This window comes from Sturnira hondurensis, unplaced genomic scaffold (assembly GCF_014824575.4).
Source record: "Sturnira hondurensis isolate 20B ecotype Veracruz unplaced genomic scaffold, ASM1482457v3 Scaffold0022908, whole genome shotgun sequence".
In the NCBI taxonomy this organism is placed as follows: domain Eukaryota; kingdom Metazoa; phylum Chordata; class Mammalia; order Chiroptera; family Phyllostomidae; genus Sturnira; species Sturnira hondurensis.
The window spans coordinates 4,930,968-4,946,182 of NW_028095539.1; the positions used below are offsets into that span (position 1 = coordinate 4,930,968).

General features: G+C 58.2%; 1 protein-coding gene across 3 annotated transcripts; it reads left to right on the forward strand.

The window, feature by feature from the left end:
- Positions 1-2,687: 2,687 nt before the first annotated feature.
- Positions 2,688-11,697, forward strand: DOLPP1 (dolichyldiphosphatase 1). 3 transcript variants are annotated; one of them, XR_005065046.1, is made up of 9 exons: positions 2,697-2,923; positions 6,311-6,411; positions 6,650-6,734; positions 6,829-6,928; positions 7,136-7,234; positions 7,767-7,895; positions 8,385-8,474; positions 10,329-10,626; positions 10,751-11,697. XR_005065046.1 is itself a non-coding variant. In XM_037036423.1 (8 exons), the coding sequence occupies exons 1-8, from the start codon at positions 2,848-2,850 to the stop codon at positions 9,841-9,843; spliced, it is 744 nt and encodes a 247-aa protein (XP_036892318.1). In that variant the 5' UTR covers positions 2,688-2,847; the 3' UTR covers positions 9,844-10,322. The 3 variants fall into 3 exon arrangements, 2 of the variants coding, with proteins under 2 accessions (XP_036892318.1, XP_036892319.1); XM_037036423.1 differs by lacking the exons at positions 10,329-10,626; positions 10,751-11,697 and adding an exon at positions 9,780-10,322 and having other exon boundaries at positions 2,688-2,923; XM_037036424.1 differs by having other exon boundaries at positions 10,329-11,697.
- The last annotated feature ends 3,518 nt before the right edge of the window (positions 11,698-15,215 follow it).

Here is a 15,215-nt window from a genome sequence, read left to right on the forward strand (position 1 = left end):
AATTACAACTAGAGAGCACAGTGAGGATAAATCTCGCAAACACAATTGTGAAAGAAGCCACACATGAACAGTACTTAGAGGGGGGACAAAAGTGGGTTTACAGTTGCTTGTATGGAAAATCAATAAGTGCGAATATCGTGCAAGTATAAAGTGTTTCGCATGCTCAGAACTGTAAACCCACTTTTAACCCTCCCTGTACTGGAGGGTGTGTATAGAAAGCAGAAAACCAGCCCAAACTCATGCCTGGTGTCAGAGGCCTGGGTGGTAGCCACCCCGGGGTGAGCAAATGGAGTGTCAGGGGCTACTGGGGCCCCGGCTCTTGATCTGGGGACTGCTCACACAGGTTTGCTTTGTTTCTGAAACATCATCACATTCAATTTCTGGGATTTCTTGTATAAGTGTTATGTTTTAATTTAATTTATTATTAATTCGTGAGAGGGAGGGAGAAACGTGGATTCGCTACCCCACTTATTTATGCGTTTGTCAGTCACTTCTTGTGTGTGACCTGAACCCGCAACCTTGGCCTATTGGGACAGCACTCTAACAAGTAAGATACCTGGCCAGGGCTATATTTTAATTTTTTTAAAAAGGAAAACCAGACCAAACGACACTCCCATCTGTCCCGGCTCCCATCTGTCCTCACCACTAATAGTGGCCCTTAAAGTTTTGAGGGGCCAAGCCCCTGCCACGTCCCCACTCTCCCAGCCCCTCACCCCTCACTCTCTCTTGCCCATTTCACCCAGCCACACTCTTGCCTCAGGACCCTTGGTTCTGCTGTCCCCTGTGCCAGGAAAACCCCGCACTGGATAACTCCCTCTCTCTCTATAGTTCTTCATCTTCACTGCGGCCTTGGAATGCTTCCCCTGACAAGTGCACTCTGCAATCACACAGGCCTGAGCTTCAGGGGCTTTGCCTCCCTAGGCCTGTTTGCTCACTGGTGAAACGGCCACTAACCAGGGAGGGGCAATGCAGCCAGACCAGGATGGCTGCCCCGTCCCAGGGGCTGGCTATTCTGGGAAATTCACAGCCCACTCTTCTCGTACCTCCTGCTTCTCGGAAGCTAATAATGGCAGTGCCTGAGGTAGCTGACGACAGGTGACAGGGAAATGGGGCCAGCTGACCCAGAGAAGCCGAGGCGGGGCTGTGTGGGGAGTTGAGCACAGCTGAGGGGAGCCAGGGGGCCCTTCCAGCTCCCTGATGGGCTCCAAGTCAGCATGACCCCCAGCCCTCTCAGCTGAGCCCACGGTCCCAGATCCAGCTGTCCTGTGCCCTCGAAGAGCCACCCACTCTAGTCGGTGGGATTCCCTTGTTTATTTTCACTTCTCACAAGCATTTATATCATTTAACAGCTTCTTGTTCTAGGTCTGGCCTGGGCCAGGCCCAAATACATAACAGGCCCTGTCTTAAGGGTGCCCTGGGTTTCTCCAGGAGTGGCTGGAAACACTTGTATTGGAACCACTTGTATCAGAACCCCAGGGCTCTGGGTGGTGTTGCTCAGTGGATTGAGCGTAGGCTGCGAACCAGTGGGTCACCAGTTCAATTCCCAGTCAGGGCACATGCCTGGGTTGCCAGCCAGGTCCCCAGTAGGGAGTGCTTGAGAGGCAACCACACATTGATTTTTCTCTCCGTTTTTCTCCTTCCCTTCCCCTCTCTCTAAAAATAAATAAATAAAATCTAAAAAAAAACAAAACAGGGCATGTAAGAATGCAGGCTCCAAGGCCCTAGTTGGACTGAGGAATCTGCTTTTCCTACAAGTTGGTCTTAGTGAACGTGAAGTCAGAGAACTACTGTGTACTGGGAGAGACAGACGAGAAACTGTCCAGTGTGGTCAACGCTGGATAGGGGAGGGGCCCAGTGGAGGCTCCTCAAGGGACCACAGAAACCTCTACGTGAGAACTGACACCCTGACACCCAGATTTGGCCAGGCAAAGTGGGGGCAGGGATGCATTCCAGGCAGTGGAATAGCATGTGCAAAGGCTAGGGGACAAGAGGGGTCGGCACTTTGCCTGGACTATGAGTAAGTCAACCTATTCTGAGACAGTGAGGATAGGAGAGGGACAGGTGGGTGGCAAGTTGTAGCTGTTTATGCAGGGCCTTGTTTCCTACTATGTGGAATGCTTTGGGGAAACTGAGGTAGATAGAAAACCGGCTTCCTGTTTAAGATCCCAAGCTGCCTCATTAAATAGTATAAATATGAGTGAAACAACAAGTCTTTGTTAATCAAAGAAAAGAAGGAAGGAATCTTTCTTAACTTCCACTCTGCGCGTCACGTAAGAAAAAATATATGCCTTCTGGGTCTTTGACTTCAGTTTCCTCGTAACTAAAAGTGTGTGGACTCTGACCCCATCGTGCCAAGGTGGCCTCCACACTTCGAGCAAGCGCCCAACAGCGCCCGGGTCCCCCGACTCAGGGAGGGCTCCAGGTGCTGGGGAAGCCTCCACTCCGCTCAGCTCCCAGACAAACCAAAGCTCCCACCAAAGTTCAACACACCCCCCCAAACTAGGGCCTGATTGGCCCGCCCCGCCCACGCTGTGAGCCGGATTCACATTCTGATTGGTTGTTATGCCCTCTATTCTGGGCTGGAACCCTCCCCTTCCCTGATTGACCAGAAACCTACCTGAGCTCGCCCAGGATTGGACGCTGGCTTTGCCGGCTCATAAGCTCTTAGGTGCCTCGCTCTCTGATTGGCCACTAGGGCCAGCCCTACGGCCTGCACGCTGAATGGCTGCGCCACTACCTGTATCATCTTTCAATTGGATGCGCGGAGCCTCCCCGGCATGATAGGTCAGGACCACCGCCCCCCTGGCACCCCATTGGCTGCTCAGCGAAGCCCGGTCTCCGGGTAAGATGGCAGCGGACGGACAGTGCTCGCTCCCCGCTTCATGGCGGCCGGTCACCCTTACTCACGTCGAATATCCTGCAGGTAGGATGCGGCCCTGGCACCAAGGACGCCTTCCTGGGACTGGCCTTTCAGCCGCGGGCGCTCCGACTCGCGCAAGCCCGAGAAGGAGGCGCCGGGGTATCGGGGTAGGAACTGTCAAATAGTGAGCCATGGAGGGGTTCGGCCGGCGCGCGCCGCGCAGGCGCGGTGGTGCGGCGATGAGCTGGGCGAAATTGTGAGGTTCGCTCGCGCACTCTGCGGTTGCGCGACGGGGTGCTCCCCCTGGTCCTGGGGCACGGGTGGGCTGTAATGGGGAGAGGTACGTGTGAAACGGGAAAGGATTACTGCCCTGGACCTGGGCCCTTCTTGCCCGCCTACCCCGGAGCCAGAGAGGCCTGACTCTCTCCCTGGCGTCAAGGGAGTGTCTGTTTCTTTCGAACAGTGAATTTGGGCTGCCTGTAAGAGAAAGAGCTTCTCATTGCTGGAAGTGTGCAGACCGAGGCCAGGCAGCTGTTCCTTGCTTGAGTACTTCTGGCCTGCCACGCCCTGAGCAGGGAAGAGCTCCACAACAGAGGGGAACCCGGTGACGGGCAAGCAGCCCCTAGGATCTTGACTTCTGGAGCTTCCCATCAGACGCGTCTCTAAAAGGGCAGGGTTTTCCAGCTGGGACGTTCTTCAGCTACCGTTCTACAGGCGGTCTAGTAGAGTGTTGCAGAGCTTGGGCCTTGGGGTCAGAGGTGTCTGGGCTTAAGTTCAGGCCTGGGTCTTGTGCAAGTGACTTCCCCTGTAGGTGCCCCAGTCACCTCGTCTCTAAAGTGAGACTAACCACAGTGCCTCCCTTCTTAGTGGTGACGTGAGAATCTAATAATGGGCATAAGAAATGCTGAGTGCAGTGCCTGATGTGCAGGACGCATTAAAAAATTACTGCAGTTAATATCCCACCTTCTCAGGACCCTCTTAAGCCCACCCCACCCTCCCTGGGTAGGATGGTTGGGTATCAGATGAGCCCTTCATTGAACCCTCGTTGTCCTAGGAAGGGACTACTCATATGCTGCTCTTTTGGGTGGAGTTGGGAGAACCTGGCCCTGCTGGGGGCCACAGGGCTGGCTGCCAGAGAACTTTGACCCTGGGTGTTCTGGGTTATTGTGTGGGTGGGGTGGCCCTGCCAGGTGCTGAGCCTGCCAGTTTGCCTGCCCACCGTCCATCCATCCATCCATGCATTCAGCCAGTATCCATTGAGCACCTCCTGCTAGCTAGCCGCTTGCCTAGGCCCTGGGCGAGCTCTGGGTTTAGAGTGGTGAACAGACTGATAAGTCCCTGCAGCCCTGGACTATGAAAAACCCCACTTTACAGGAGGGAAACCAAAGCCTGGAGAGGGAAAGGGACTTGGCCAAGGCCTCAGCACCTTCATGGCTTCTCCCACCTGGCCTTGGAGTAGCTTCTCCGGGTGCTCACAGTCTCAGAAGGAACATCAGGAACCTTACAGTTGTAAGCAGTATGATGCAGGCTGTGACGAGAGACCCTTTAGCAGACCCTCTCTCTGACGGAGAGGCCTGGCTGAGCCGGGGGCATCCCGTGCTCACTCTTCTATGGCCTTGTGCACGTCTGCATACCCCTTGCTTGCTTTTTTTTCACACATTCTCCATTCACCAACCATTATGTTTGAGCCTAGTTAAGTGCCAGGTGCTGTGCTGGGCTGTGGGCATTGAGTGCTGTGTAAAGAGACCCTGTTCCTGCTCTTATGGGCTGGGTAGAGGCAGAGACCAGCACAGCCCTCTGTCTACGCTAACAGGCGTATCATGAATGATGCCTAGTTGCATATTCCCCCACCATGCTGAGGGCTCTGCAGTAGCAGGAACATGTCTTTTTTGCCACTATGGTGGGTACTTACTTTACGTTGAGTTAACCCAGGCAGCATCCCAAGTGTGAGCAGCAGTGTGCACGAAGGTCCAGAAGTAGGGCAGGGAACTGGAGTGTGGTCCCGGAACTAACTGGAGCACAGGGTGGGAGGGGAGCAGAGCTGGGCCTGCCTAATGAGCTGGGCAGAAGTGCGACCTATCCCAAGGGCAGAGGCAACCACAGAGAGGCTTGGAGCAGAGTGGCAAAGCCAGAGTCACAGATAGCTTCTGCAGGAAGGTCCCAGGTTAGCACCGTGTGGAACAGGCCATGGAGATGGCCGCAGGTTCGGGGCACAAGCTGCTCCCCTTCCTCACTGCCAGGTGCTCTGTGCGTCCATCCGTCAGCTGGGCAGCTGAGAGACCCAGGACCTTAGGACTGTAAGAGGCCAGGGCGTCCTGTGGGTGAGGAGGCAGAGGCCCAGAAATGGGAAGAGCCTCGCCTGGTGTCACCCCTCTGACCTGTGGCAGCACCAGCACTTGAGGGGAGCTTGGTGGCCTGTCCCCCAGGCCAACTCGAAGCCAGCCCTGCCCTGCGTGGGTGTGGGCGAGGCCAGCTGTGTGCCCATCTCTTCAGGCTGAGTCTGGGCTCCTCTCTGTGTGGGCACCTCCCCAGCCACCTGTGTGAGAGACCAGGCTGGTGGTGTGGGCCACTGCCCATGTCCCCTTCACCCAGCCTCTGGGTGAGCAGCGCCCCCCGCATGGCAGCGTCCTGGTGCCAGGGACCGAGCTGGGTGTCCCACAGGCACAGGGGGTTGGTACTAGTTTCCCCTTTCACAGATGCAAGAGCAGAGGCTCAGGGGTGTGGCATCTTTGCCTGAGGTCGTACAGCCAGCCAGTGCTGGCCTGGGACTGAGCCTCGCCCTCTTACCTGAGAGTGGCCATGTGGCTGCCCCCGCGTGGAATGGTGAGGGTGGCCTTTGGACTTGAGGGGGAAAGTGGCTCTCATTGCATGGCTGTGGAGTTCTCATCTCTCAGAAGAGGCTGGCAGTCGTCACACTGTCCGTCCGTGGTCCGTCAGGATGGTAAAAAAGCAGGCAGCTGGTAGGTAGCCAGCCTCCTGCCAGTCAGAGAGCAAGTGAGAAGCTGTCCCTGCAGCAGGCATCCTTATTGGGCAGCACGGCCTCCTCCCCAGCCCTGGCCTTGATCCTCATGGGGTCTGAAGCACAGACCCAAGTCTGTGTGACCGGAGAGTCCTGGGTCCCCTCGGAGGCCCAGAGCTTGGCTGAGGCAGTCGGACCCAGGATTGTGTTCCAGAGGCACTGGTAGGTGTGCCTGCCGGGCTGTCCCCTGGCCCAGGGCCAGCCTGGGGGTCAGAGGAGCCAAGTTCAAACCCCTGACTCGGCAGGGTGGGCGATATAGTGTCTGGGCTGCCAGTCCCCCACATGGCCCCAGCTGCCTGCCCTGCACACCGGCCCTGCTGGGACCTCCTTTCTGGCTCAGGTCCTACTTAACTTGCAAGAAGGGCCAGCCCTGCTTCTGGTATCTCTGTCCTCATGCTCTGTCCTCATCCCGGTCTCCCTGTCGCACCCAGGTGATCTCTCTGGCCACCTCCTTGCCTACCTGAGCCTCAGCCCCATATTTGTCATTGTTGGTTTCGTGACCCTCATCATATTCAAGCGGGAGCTGCACACGGTGAGTTGGTACCCGCCACTGTCCCTGCCCCAGGAAGGGGGTCACACCATTCCACCCCAAGGGCCGCCCTGTCCCCTCCATGCCTCTGCCTTTCCTGAGGTGAGGTGTTGGAGCCCCCTGGCTGGTTCCAGGTTGGTCACCAGCTGGGCTGGGAGGGTCAGCCTCAGGCCACAGCCTGCAGGGCTGGGCAGTGGCTGGGAGGCACAGAGGCCCAGCTGACCATACATCTTCCCGGCAGATCTCGTTCCTCGGGGGCCTGACTCTGAACCAGGGGGTCAACTGGCTGATCAAACACGTCATCCAGGAGCCTCGGCCCTGTGGAGGTAGGGCCCAGGCTGTGGGGAGCCGGGGTCCCCACGGTCGGGTCATGACTGGGAGGCCTCATCCTCCCGCCATGACCTGTTCTCTCTCCCTCAGGCCCCCACACGGCAGAGGGCACCAAGTACGGGATGCCCTCCAGTCATTCCCAGTTTATGTGGTTTTTCTCCGTCTATTCCTTTCTTTTCCTGTATTTAAGGTGAGCTTCCCCGCACTGGACTGGCCCTGAACTGGCCCAGGCCAGACTCCTTTGGACACTCCTTGGGGCTTGGCCTCTTATGGAGGTGGGAGGAGCTGTAGCCAGGACCGCAGGCTCCCAGGGATCCTGTGGGTGGGGCCAGGAGCAGTGGGGGGGGCCCGGGCTCTGGCTGTGGGCCGAGGCCACCCGATGGGCCTGTCTCCCCAGAATGCACCAGACGAACAACGCCAGGTTCCTGGACTTGCTCTGGAGGCACGTGCTCTCCCTGGGCCTCCTCACTGCAGCCCTGCTGGTCTCCTACAGCAGGTATGGAGCAGGGCACCCCGCCTCGTACCCTGTCCTCTGGCTCCTGCTGGACTCTCGGTCCCGACTGGACCTGTCTGTGGACCCGAGTCCCAGAGCCTGTAGGGCAGGGTGGGGAAAGAGGTCCCTGGTCTCTCATTTTGTGGGGTCAGGGCCCCACTGCCCCTTATAATCCAGTCCTCCCTCTGTCCTCCTGGCTGAGCCCAGGCTTTGGGCCACCTCCACAGATCAGCCATCTGTTCCCAGCATGCTGGGGGAGCCCCTTGCAGACCAACTCGGAGTTCAAGGGCTAGAGCGAAGGGAGTCGACCCTCAGCTGAGCCCTCTCCTCACTTCGGGTTGAAAGGGCAGCGCGGGTCGGGTCCGGGCCCAGTCCCCTGCCTCCTTCTGGAGTTGACCTGAGGCTCTGTGTTCACAGAGGTCCACCCGGTCTGTGTGTGTCTCCCCGTGTGTATTCACAGTCCCTGGGAGGCTAGGACTTGGGTATGGGACGTTGTGCAGGCCTATTCATGAACTTCCCTTTGTCCTTGGCCCAGGGTCTACCTGCTATATCACACTTGGAGCCAGGTGCTTTATGGGGGCATCGCTGGAAGCCTCATGGCCATCGCTTGGTTCGCCTTCACCCAGGAGGTCCTCACCCCTCTGTTCCCCAGGATAGCATCTTGGTAACTGCTTTTGGCCCCTATTGCTGCCCCTCCCCTCTTCCCAGGCATCATGGTCCCTGTCCCCGCTTTCGGAAGAGGCCATCAGTGGGAGGACCCAGGAGTTCCTACCCCAGCCTTGATCTCCCTGGGAGAGCCCTAGTGTCCGGGCCTCCGGTCGGCCTGAAGCTCTCGTGGCTTCTGTATTGCCCAGGGGTTTTCTCATCTCAGGCCCAGAGGTCAGGGTGGCACTCTCTGCCCTCGCTGAGGCTCTCAGGGACTTAGGACGCAGCCTGAGTCCTGCTGAGCTGTGTGTATACCGAGAGGGAGTGCCCTGCCTCTGTGATGCAGGTGACACGTCTGGGTCTCTCAGTGGCTCTGGGGTCACTGGCTAGGCAGGACTGTCTGAGCAGCTGGGGGGAGGTAGGTGGCTGGCCCCAGGCACGGATGGGGGACTCTGCCTTGACGATAGTCCTGACGTGGTGCTGGGGCTCTGGGCGTCTGTCTCCGCAGGCCCGTCTCCGAGTTCTTCCTAATCCGAGACACAAGCCTCATTCCCAATGTGCTCTGGTTTGAGTACACGGTGACCCGGGCTGAAGCCAGGTGAGTTAGGGCTTCAGCAATCACTGGGTCCTGGCTCAGTGGGGCATAGCCCCAAGGAAGCCACTGCTCCCCTGTTTGGAGGGCTCCCCAGGGGCCAGGCCCTTGTCTAAGCACTTTTCTCGCACTGCCTCACCGAGTCCCCTCCTGGGCTCCATTTGCAGATGAGAAAGCTGCAGCTCAGAGACAAGATGAGTAGCCCCTTGATGGATGACTTAGGGACCATGCGTGGGGGAGCTGGGCTGGGAACCCAGGCTAGCTGGCCCAGAGCTCTGCTTTTAACCCCTGTGGCCCAGAACCAGAGAGCGGGGTAGCCGGGATTCTCGGCGCCTTTGTGTGGACACCCCTTAGGCTGGTTAGTCCAGACACTTTCCCTGTAGATGGGTCAACCCAGGTGTAGCTGTACAGCAAGTTGGTGCAAAGCTGGGCTTTGGAGCCCCCTGATAGAGCTCTTCCTCCCCACTCATCCCAAGTCCCGGGTAGAGTGTCAGCTAGGGTGGGGAAGGCCTGGCCCCTCGTGGGGCTCAGACAAGAGCCGAGGGAGGTCAGTCTCCAGAGCAAGCCTGGGAGGTTTCCCTAGGAGCTGGTGAGAGAAATCACAGGGCAGGGCAGGGCAGGGCAGGGCATCCCAGCAGCCTGGGGCTGTGTCTAGTGCATCATGGTCCAAATTATCCTAAAGAGCTGAAGGTGTAAAGTCTTGGATCCATGAGGAAAGGGGATTTGAGGTGGTAGGGCAGGCAATCCCATTACTGGGGGAGAAGCCCCTGCTGGCCCAGGCTCCCCAAGTGGTCCTGCCCTAGAGGCCCTGCCCCACCCTGCCTGACCTTGCTTGCCATGCCTGCCTTCGTTTACCAAAATTTTGATGTGGCGCATGCTCAGTGCCAGGTTGTGTGCTGAGAGTAGGCAGAGGGCAAGGCAGCCCTAGTGGCCAGGGACTAGGGCGCCTGCCTGTTTGATGAGAGCTCTGGGCTTGGGAGCTCTGGACAGGGACTCGACTTGGGGGCAGGTGGCTAGGCTTGCTGCTCCGGGGAGACAGACCCGAATGTAGAGAAAGCTTTGCCTGCTGGAGTTGGGTTTTGGCAGGAAATGCTCTCAGAAGAGGGAAGAGAGTATGTAAAGCTTCTGAGGCGGGAGGACGTTTGGTGAGTCCAGCCCGTCGGGGCCAGGCCCCGTGGCTGGAGCCCAGGGAGCGAGGGGTGGGGTGGAGGTAAGGCTAGCGCCGTGTCCTGCAGGAGTGAGGGTGCAGTTAGGTTCCTGGGAGGTGACTGGGCGCTAGAGAGGGCCCCAATCTCTCCGAGCCTCAGCCAGGCTCTCTGGAAGATGGGGGATTACCTCTGCTTCCTTGCGGTTCCTGGGCCCGTCGTGGATGTAGCCACGCCCCCGAACCAGGCACTTCGAGCTCCTCTATAACCTCCAGCAGTAGTTCTGCCGTTGCTTGCGTACCTCTTGGAGAGAGAACGCGCTGCCTTCAGCCTGCTTAGTTGGGTTTAATAGCCCTGCTTGTGCTGGCTCATCTGTGAAGGGGGACTCCCTGTGAATAGTTAGAATCCAGCCCTGGCCCTCAGCCTCTTTTCTCTCGTCCTGCCCCAATCTCCTGGCTCTGTTCCTGGACAACAGGCCAAGACATCTGTGATACAGGCAGGCCAGAGAGATTGGCCATGTTTAGCTGCTGGGTCCTAGGACAGGAACTCTGACTGGCCTGGCTGAGCCAGACGCTGGGGCTCCTGGGGGTGGGCCCTCACTTATTTTGCTGGGACTGTGGGTGGGGAGGGGATAGCCAAGGGGGCACTGAATGCCAGGCATCCCCTCCTCTGACCCCAGGCATCCTCACTTTAGATTCCCACCCCCACTTTGCAGGAACAGACAACGCAAGCTGGGGACGAAACTGCAGTGACTGGTGAGTGAGGCTGGGCCCAGCCTCCAGGTCTGGCCTACATGACGCTTAGCGGGATGGATGGAATGACAGAGAAGCAGAGACCTCTACAGACCCAAGTCACCAAGTGGAGCCTTTTCTTTTCTTATTTTTATTTTAATGAACAAGGTGGCCCGAAGGGCTGAGTCAGCCCCTCAGCCAGGACCCTGGAGGGCCTGCTGCCGGGGGCCACGTGGCCAGAGATCCTCGATGTGCTGCTGCCAGCCCCCGGCCGGGCAGAAGGTGCCCTTGGTGTGGGCGCTGGGTGTGGGGTGGAGGAGGAGGGCTCACACCTGTGCTCTCGGGGCCGGGGGTCCAGGTGGCGTGAAAAATACACACTATTTATTTTTGGTTTTGTTGATGGCAGACAGGATTCCGGAGACAGGGCTGGAAGAGCCCGCTTTGCTGTGGCCCCAAGTACCAGGGGCCCAGGCCCTTTGCCTCTTCCTGGGCCCGCAAGGTGGGGAGCGCGCCGTGCCCTCCCCACCGCCATTGCCATTCCGGAGCCTCATTCAGTGTTTCCTAGACTGGGGGCCGGCGGGGCCCAGAGAGAGCGGCCTCTGGCGGCTGCTTTCCTTGTGTCCCGCCTCGAACCGACCCTGCACCACAAGGGCTTTCTCTGGTCCCTTTCTGACAAAGGAGCCTGCACACGTGGGTGAGCGAGCCCAGGCTGTTTACAGCTCTTTCTGGTCCTGCTGTCTGGGAGCAGTTAGCGTTCATCTCCACAAGGACAGAATGCAAAGGAACCGGGAGCTGGGGGAGGGGCAGGCAGTGGGTGCCCGACATCCCCACCCTGCCCTTCCCCCTCACTCTGAACATTCCTTGTCCTTCCCGACCCCCTCCGTGGGGCTGGAGACTTGCCTGTGTTGGGGGTGGGGTGCACAGACCCTGCTGTCTGTGGGGTGTCCCCGGGATGGGCTCTCCTACAGGGACTTGATCTCCGAGTCTCTCTGAAATGGAGTTGTGGGGTGGACCTGCTTCTGGGCTCTTGGAAGTTTCTAGAACTGACCCAGGTTGCTCGGGGACCTGTGTTGGAACCCTGCCCCTCCCTTTCTTTGTGGGGGTTCCTAACCTGCTGCTGAAGCACAATGTTTGGGTGCTTTCTTTTTTCATTTGTCAAAGACAGTGTCCAAAAGCCATTCCAGGTGCCAGGACCAGGGGCCTGTTTCTGGGGAAGGCTGGTCGGTCCCCACATTTTCTCCCCTCCTCTTTCTTCCTTATTTTGTACGTTTTGCCTGAGACAAGCCAAGTGTGAGATGGTTGAAGAAAAATCAAATTGTTTACTATTGTTTTAAAATAAAATCTTGAACTCTGGCCGCTTGAGTACACGTTGACTTGAGCTCACTAGAGGATGCGGTTAGAACCGTAGCACCGAGTGTCTCCAAGACATCTGGTCCCTCTGGCCCCCACAGCCACAGTTTGAGTGGCCCTGTGACATTTCCCACCAGAGTCAGAGGAGACCTCACTGCCACGTAGAGTTAGGAAGTGTCCCCTTTCCTGTCTCAGTCCGCCTCCCCGTGTGGTCCTGGCTGGCTCTGGACCTGCTCGTAGTGAGCCTGGTCTCCCCTCCACAGGACGGCCCTGGAGGACCGGGGGCAACCAGTGTGCTCTCCCCAGGCCTCTGCCGGGACCTCCAGTCCTTGTGGAATTTGGTCTGGCTTGAGCTTGTGCTTGGTGGATCTTGCTGTGGAAGAAATAACTGCAAACTGAGCTGGGATGTTGGAGGCCTCTAATCCTTCCTTGATTCACTGTGCTGAGGTGCAGACTGGCTACACTCTAGGGTGAGGGGGTCAGAAATAATTCTGCCCTCACACAAGCTCGAAGGCTGTGGGTCAGGGTCCCCAGCAGCCCCCAGAACCTTAACATTCAGTAAAGGTGACCTACCCAAGACGTGAGGCAGAGGCGAACGATTCTCGGGAGGAGGGAACCTGCCTCCTAGATGCCAATCATTTGTATGAGTAGTTGTTAAAGTGCAGTGAGCAGAACAGCACAAAGCCCAGGAGGGAGCAACTCCGCAACCAGACCAGCGGGAGGCAGGTCAGGGAGACAGACATGCAGACCCCTCGGATGCTGCAGTGACCGGGCTGCGTGTTCTGTGTTTTATGAAAATAAGAGACAAACTTGAAAATGTCAGCGGGTAAGGGGAACCGTAGGTGAACCGTGGAAGATTTTCAAATGAATCAAACCAGAAAAATCTGGCAGCTGAAAAACGAGCTCAAAAGGTGTGTTCCGAAGTGGGTCAGACACAGCGGAAGAGGAAAACCAGACGAAGAGGAAAACCAGACGACGGAGGAGGAACTGTCCAGGGTGAGCCCAGGGTGTCCTGAGTCCCAGCTCAACTCTGCTTTTGCCCTTAATGACAAACCTGCCCCCGCCTACCCCCCAACCCACTTCTGTTGCTGCTGCGAAGTCTGCTGACTCTAGCTCAGGTGTCTGAAATATCTGCTTTCTCCTGCCCCCCCCCCCCCCCCCCCACTCTGGGCCCNCCCCCCCACCACTCTGGGCCCTGCCCCAGGGCCCTGTCCAGAGGCAGCAGAGCCTCCCGACGGTCAGGACCCCTTCAGCTTCTCAGCATCTTCCCGAACACCCGAGTCTTTAACGTGGCCCCTGTGGCTCCCTCCATCTGGCCCTCACCCCCTTGGCAGGCTCCACGCCAGGCCTGCCTCGTGTCTGGCCACTGCACTTGCTCCACGAAGAGAGCCAAAGGCAAGTTCATGCTAACCTGGACAAACATTTAGGTTCTTTGTGGCCCTAAATGTTTGTCCAATGAGCATCAAACTCATTTTCACCGGAGGCCACAATGGCCTCGCGGTCGCCTTCAAAGGGCCGAATGTAACTTTAGGACTGTGTACATATAAGTTACTCCTTAACCAGAGGCAAGGATCTTGGTGCTGCCACCGGGTGGAGACAAGGTGCTGACTGGAGAAAACCAGGAGGAGGGCGATTCGGCCTGTGGGCCTGTGCTTGCCATGTAGTCATTCATTCACTTACTACGTGTTCACATTTCCAACAGCTATCGCACAAAGTACAATTATGTAATTATTTCTCTTCGTTTTTAAAAAATCAAGTTCATCTTTGCCATCGGGGTCGGGGTGCCCCTGAGGCCACCGGAGTCAGTTCTCTGAATTCTGGGTCCCCCAGCATTTTCCGGATTTCGTGCACGGTGCTGGTGCTGGAAATCACATCCCAAGCCATGAGCACCCACTGCCAGAACATGGGGCAGTGGGGCTAGAGTCCTGTAGGTGCGTCATCCCCCAGCACCTGCCTGTCTGTCGTGTGCGCAGGGACCTTTAAAGCACCTGCTTGTATGGCTTCCAAGTGTGAGGGCACAGGTCATACCCCCTCAGGAGTAATTACCAGATCTGCTCCTTTGCCTCTTCCGCCCCCAACGGTGCCCCTAGGGACCCGTACGCATTCCACCTAACACTGCCTGGGTTCTTCTGGGTACTCTGCGCCTTCCCGAGCTGCTGTGTGGTTCTGAGGAGAGTGGCGGGTGGGGAACCCTGCCTCCCATTTAGGCCTGCACGGTCCTGGGGACCGGAGTTTTGGGAGTCCTGGGTGACTGTCTGTGTGGTGCCCATGGCCTGCTGGTCTTCCCTTCCCCGGCACCCCCTGTGGCTCCCGAGGGAGCAGCATCACTCCGTGGTTGTGGAGATGACACCAGGCTGTGTGTGGTGGTCCTTCCAGGTCCTCTCACACGTGGCCCAGGGAAGGCACATTCATGCGCCAGCACCTCACCCCGCTGGCATTACCCCGCCCTGCCGGCCTTGCTGGGGGCCCGAGGCACAGCCAGGCCTAGAGCAGATCCCACTCGCCCCACTGTCTCGGCTCCACTGCTTGCTCCCTGAGACGCTAAGCAAGTGGCACACCCTCTCTCACCCTCACTGGAGAACGAGGACACCGAGTCCCCTGCTTTTGCAGCTCGGGGGAGATTCAGTAGGGCCCAGCAGGCTCTGGTCCCCAATATCGGTTAGTTCCACTCGATCCATGCCCTAGTCCAGGCAGCGCTCCCTGCCCTCCCTCCCCACCAGCTCACAGGCCTGAGTCCTGGCCATTCCTGCCCACGGCCTCCCTTTCTCACCCCTGCCCTGGGTCGTCACAGTGGGTGGTGCTGGGGCCTTGGCTGTGGGGTCTCCCTGCCCCCTGACCTGACGGATGGCCTCTGGGAGTTTCTCCTCTGCTCTTTAGGGGCTAGGTGACCTTAACCTCTCTGGGCCTCGGTTTCCTCACATGCATAAAGGAGAAAAACCACAGGCCCCATCCTGTGACCATCACAGGTCAGCCAGGTCACAAAGCACCTCTCACAGGCTCGACGAACTCTCCCACCCCCAGCCTCTGCTCTGGGTTTTCGCTTGTCTTAGGGCTAGAGCGTCCTTCGGGGGGAGAGACTCCACGTGCAGCCCACCTGACTGGCGAGTCACCTTGCTTCTGCCAGGTGCCTAGGGTTGGGGATGGGGAGGTTCAGGGTTCCGGTCAGGTGGCCATGTGTTTCGGGGCACCACTCCAATTGGGCTCAGTGGGGAGGCTGGAGGATGAGGCCTTGGGCCCTGGTGCCAGCTCCACAGCCCCCCAGACCCAGGTCCATAGGGCCCCAAGCCCCTGGGGGAGTTGTCACCACCCTCAGCCCAAGGTACTGGAAAGGCCCGTCACTCGTAGGTGGGAGCTGTTTCAGACTGGCCCATGGCTCCCTGGCCTGCACCTGAGGGGCCCTCCTCGTCTCCTCTGGCCCTGGCGGTCCTGGCCGCTGGGACACCAACTCCCAGACGCAGGCAAAGCTGGAAGGAGGCCGGGTGTCTACTCCCACCTGCCTGCCTCCTGAGCTGGCATGTCTC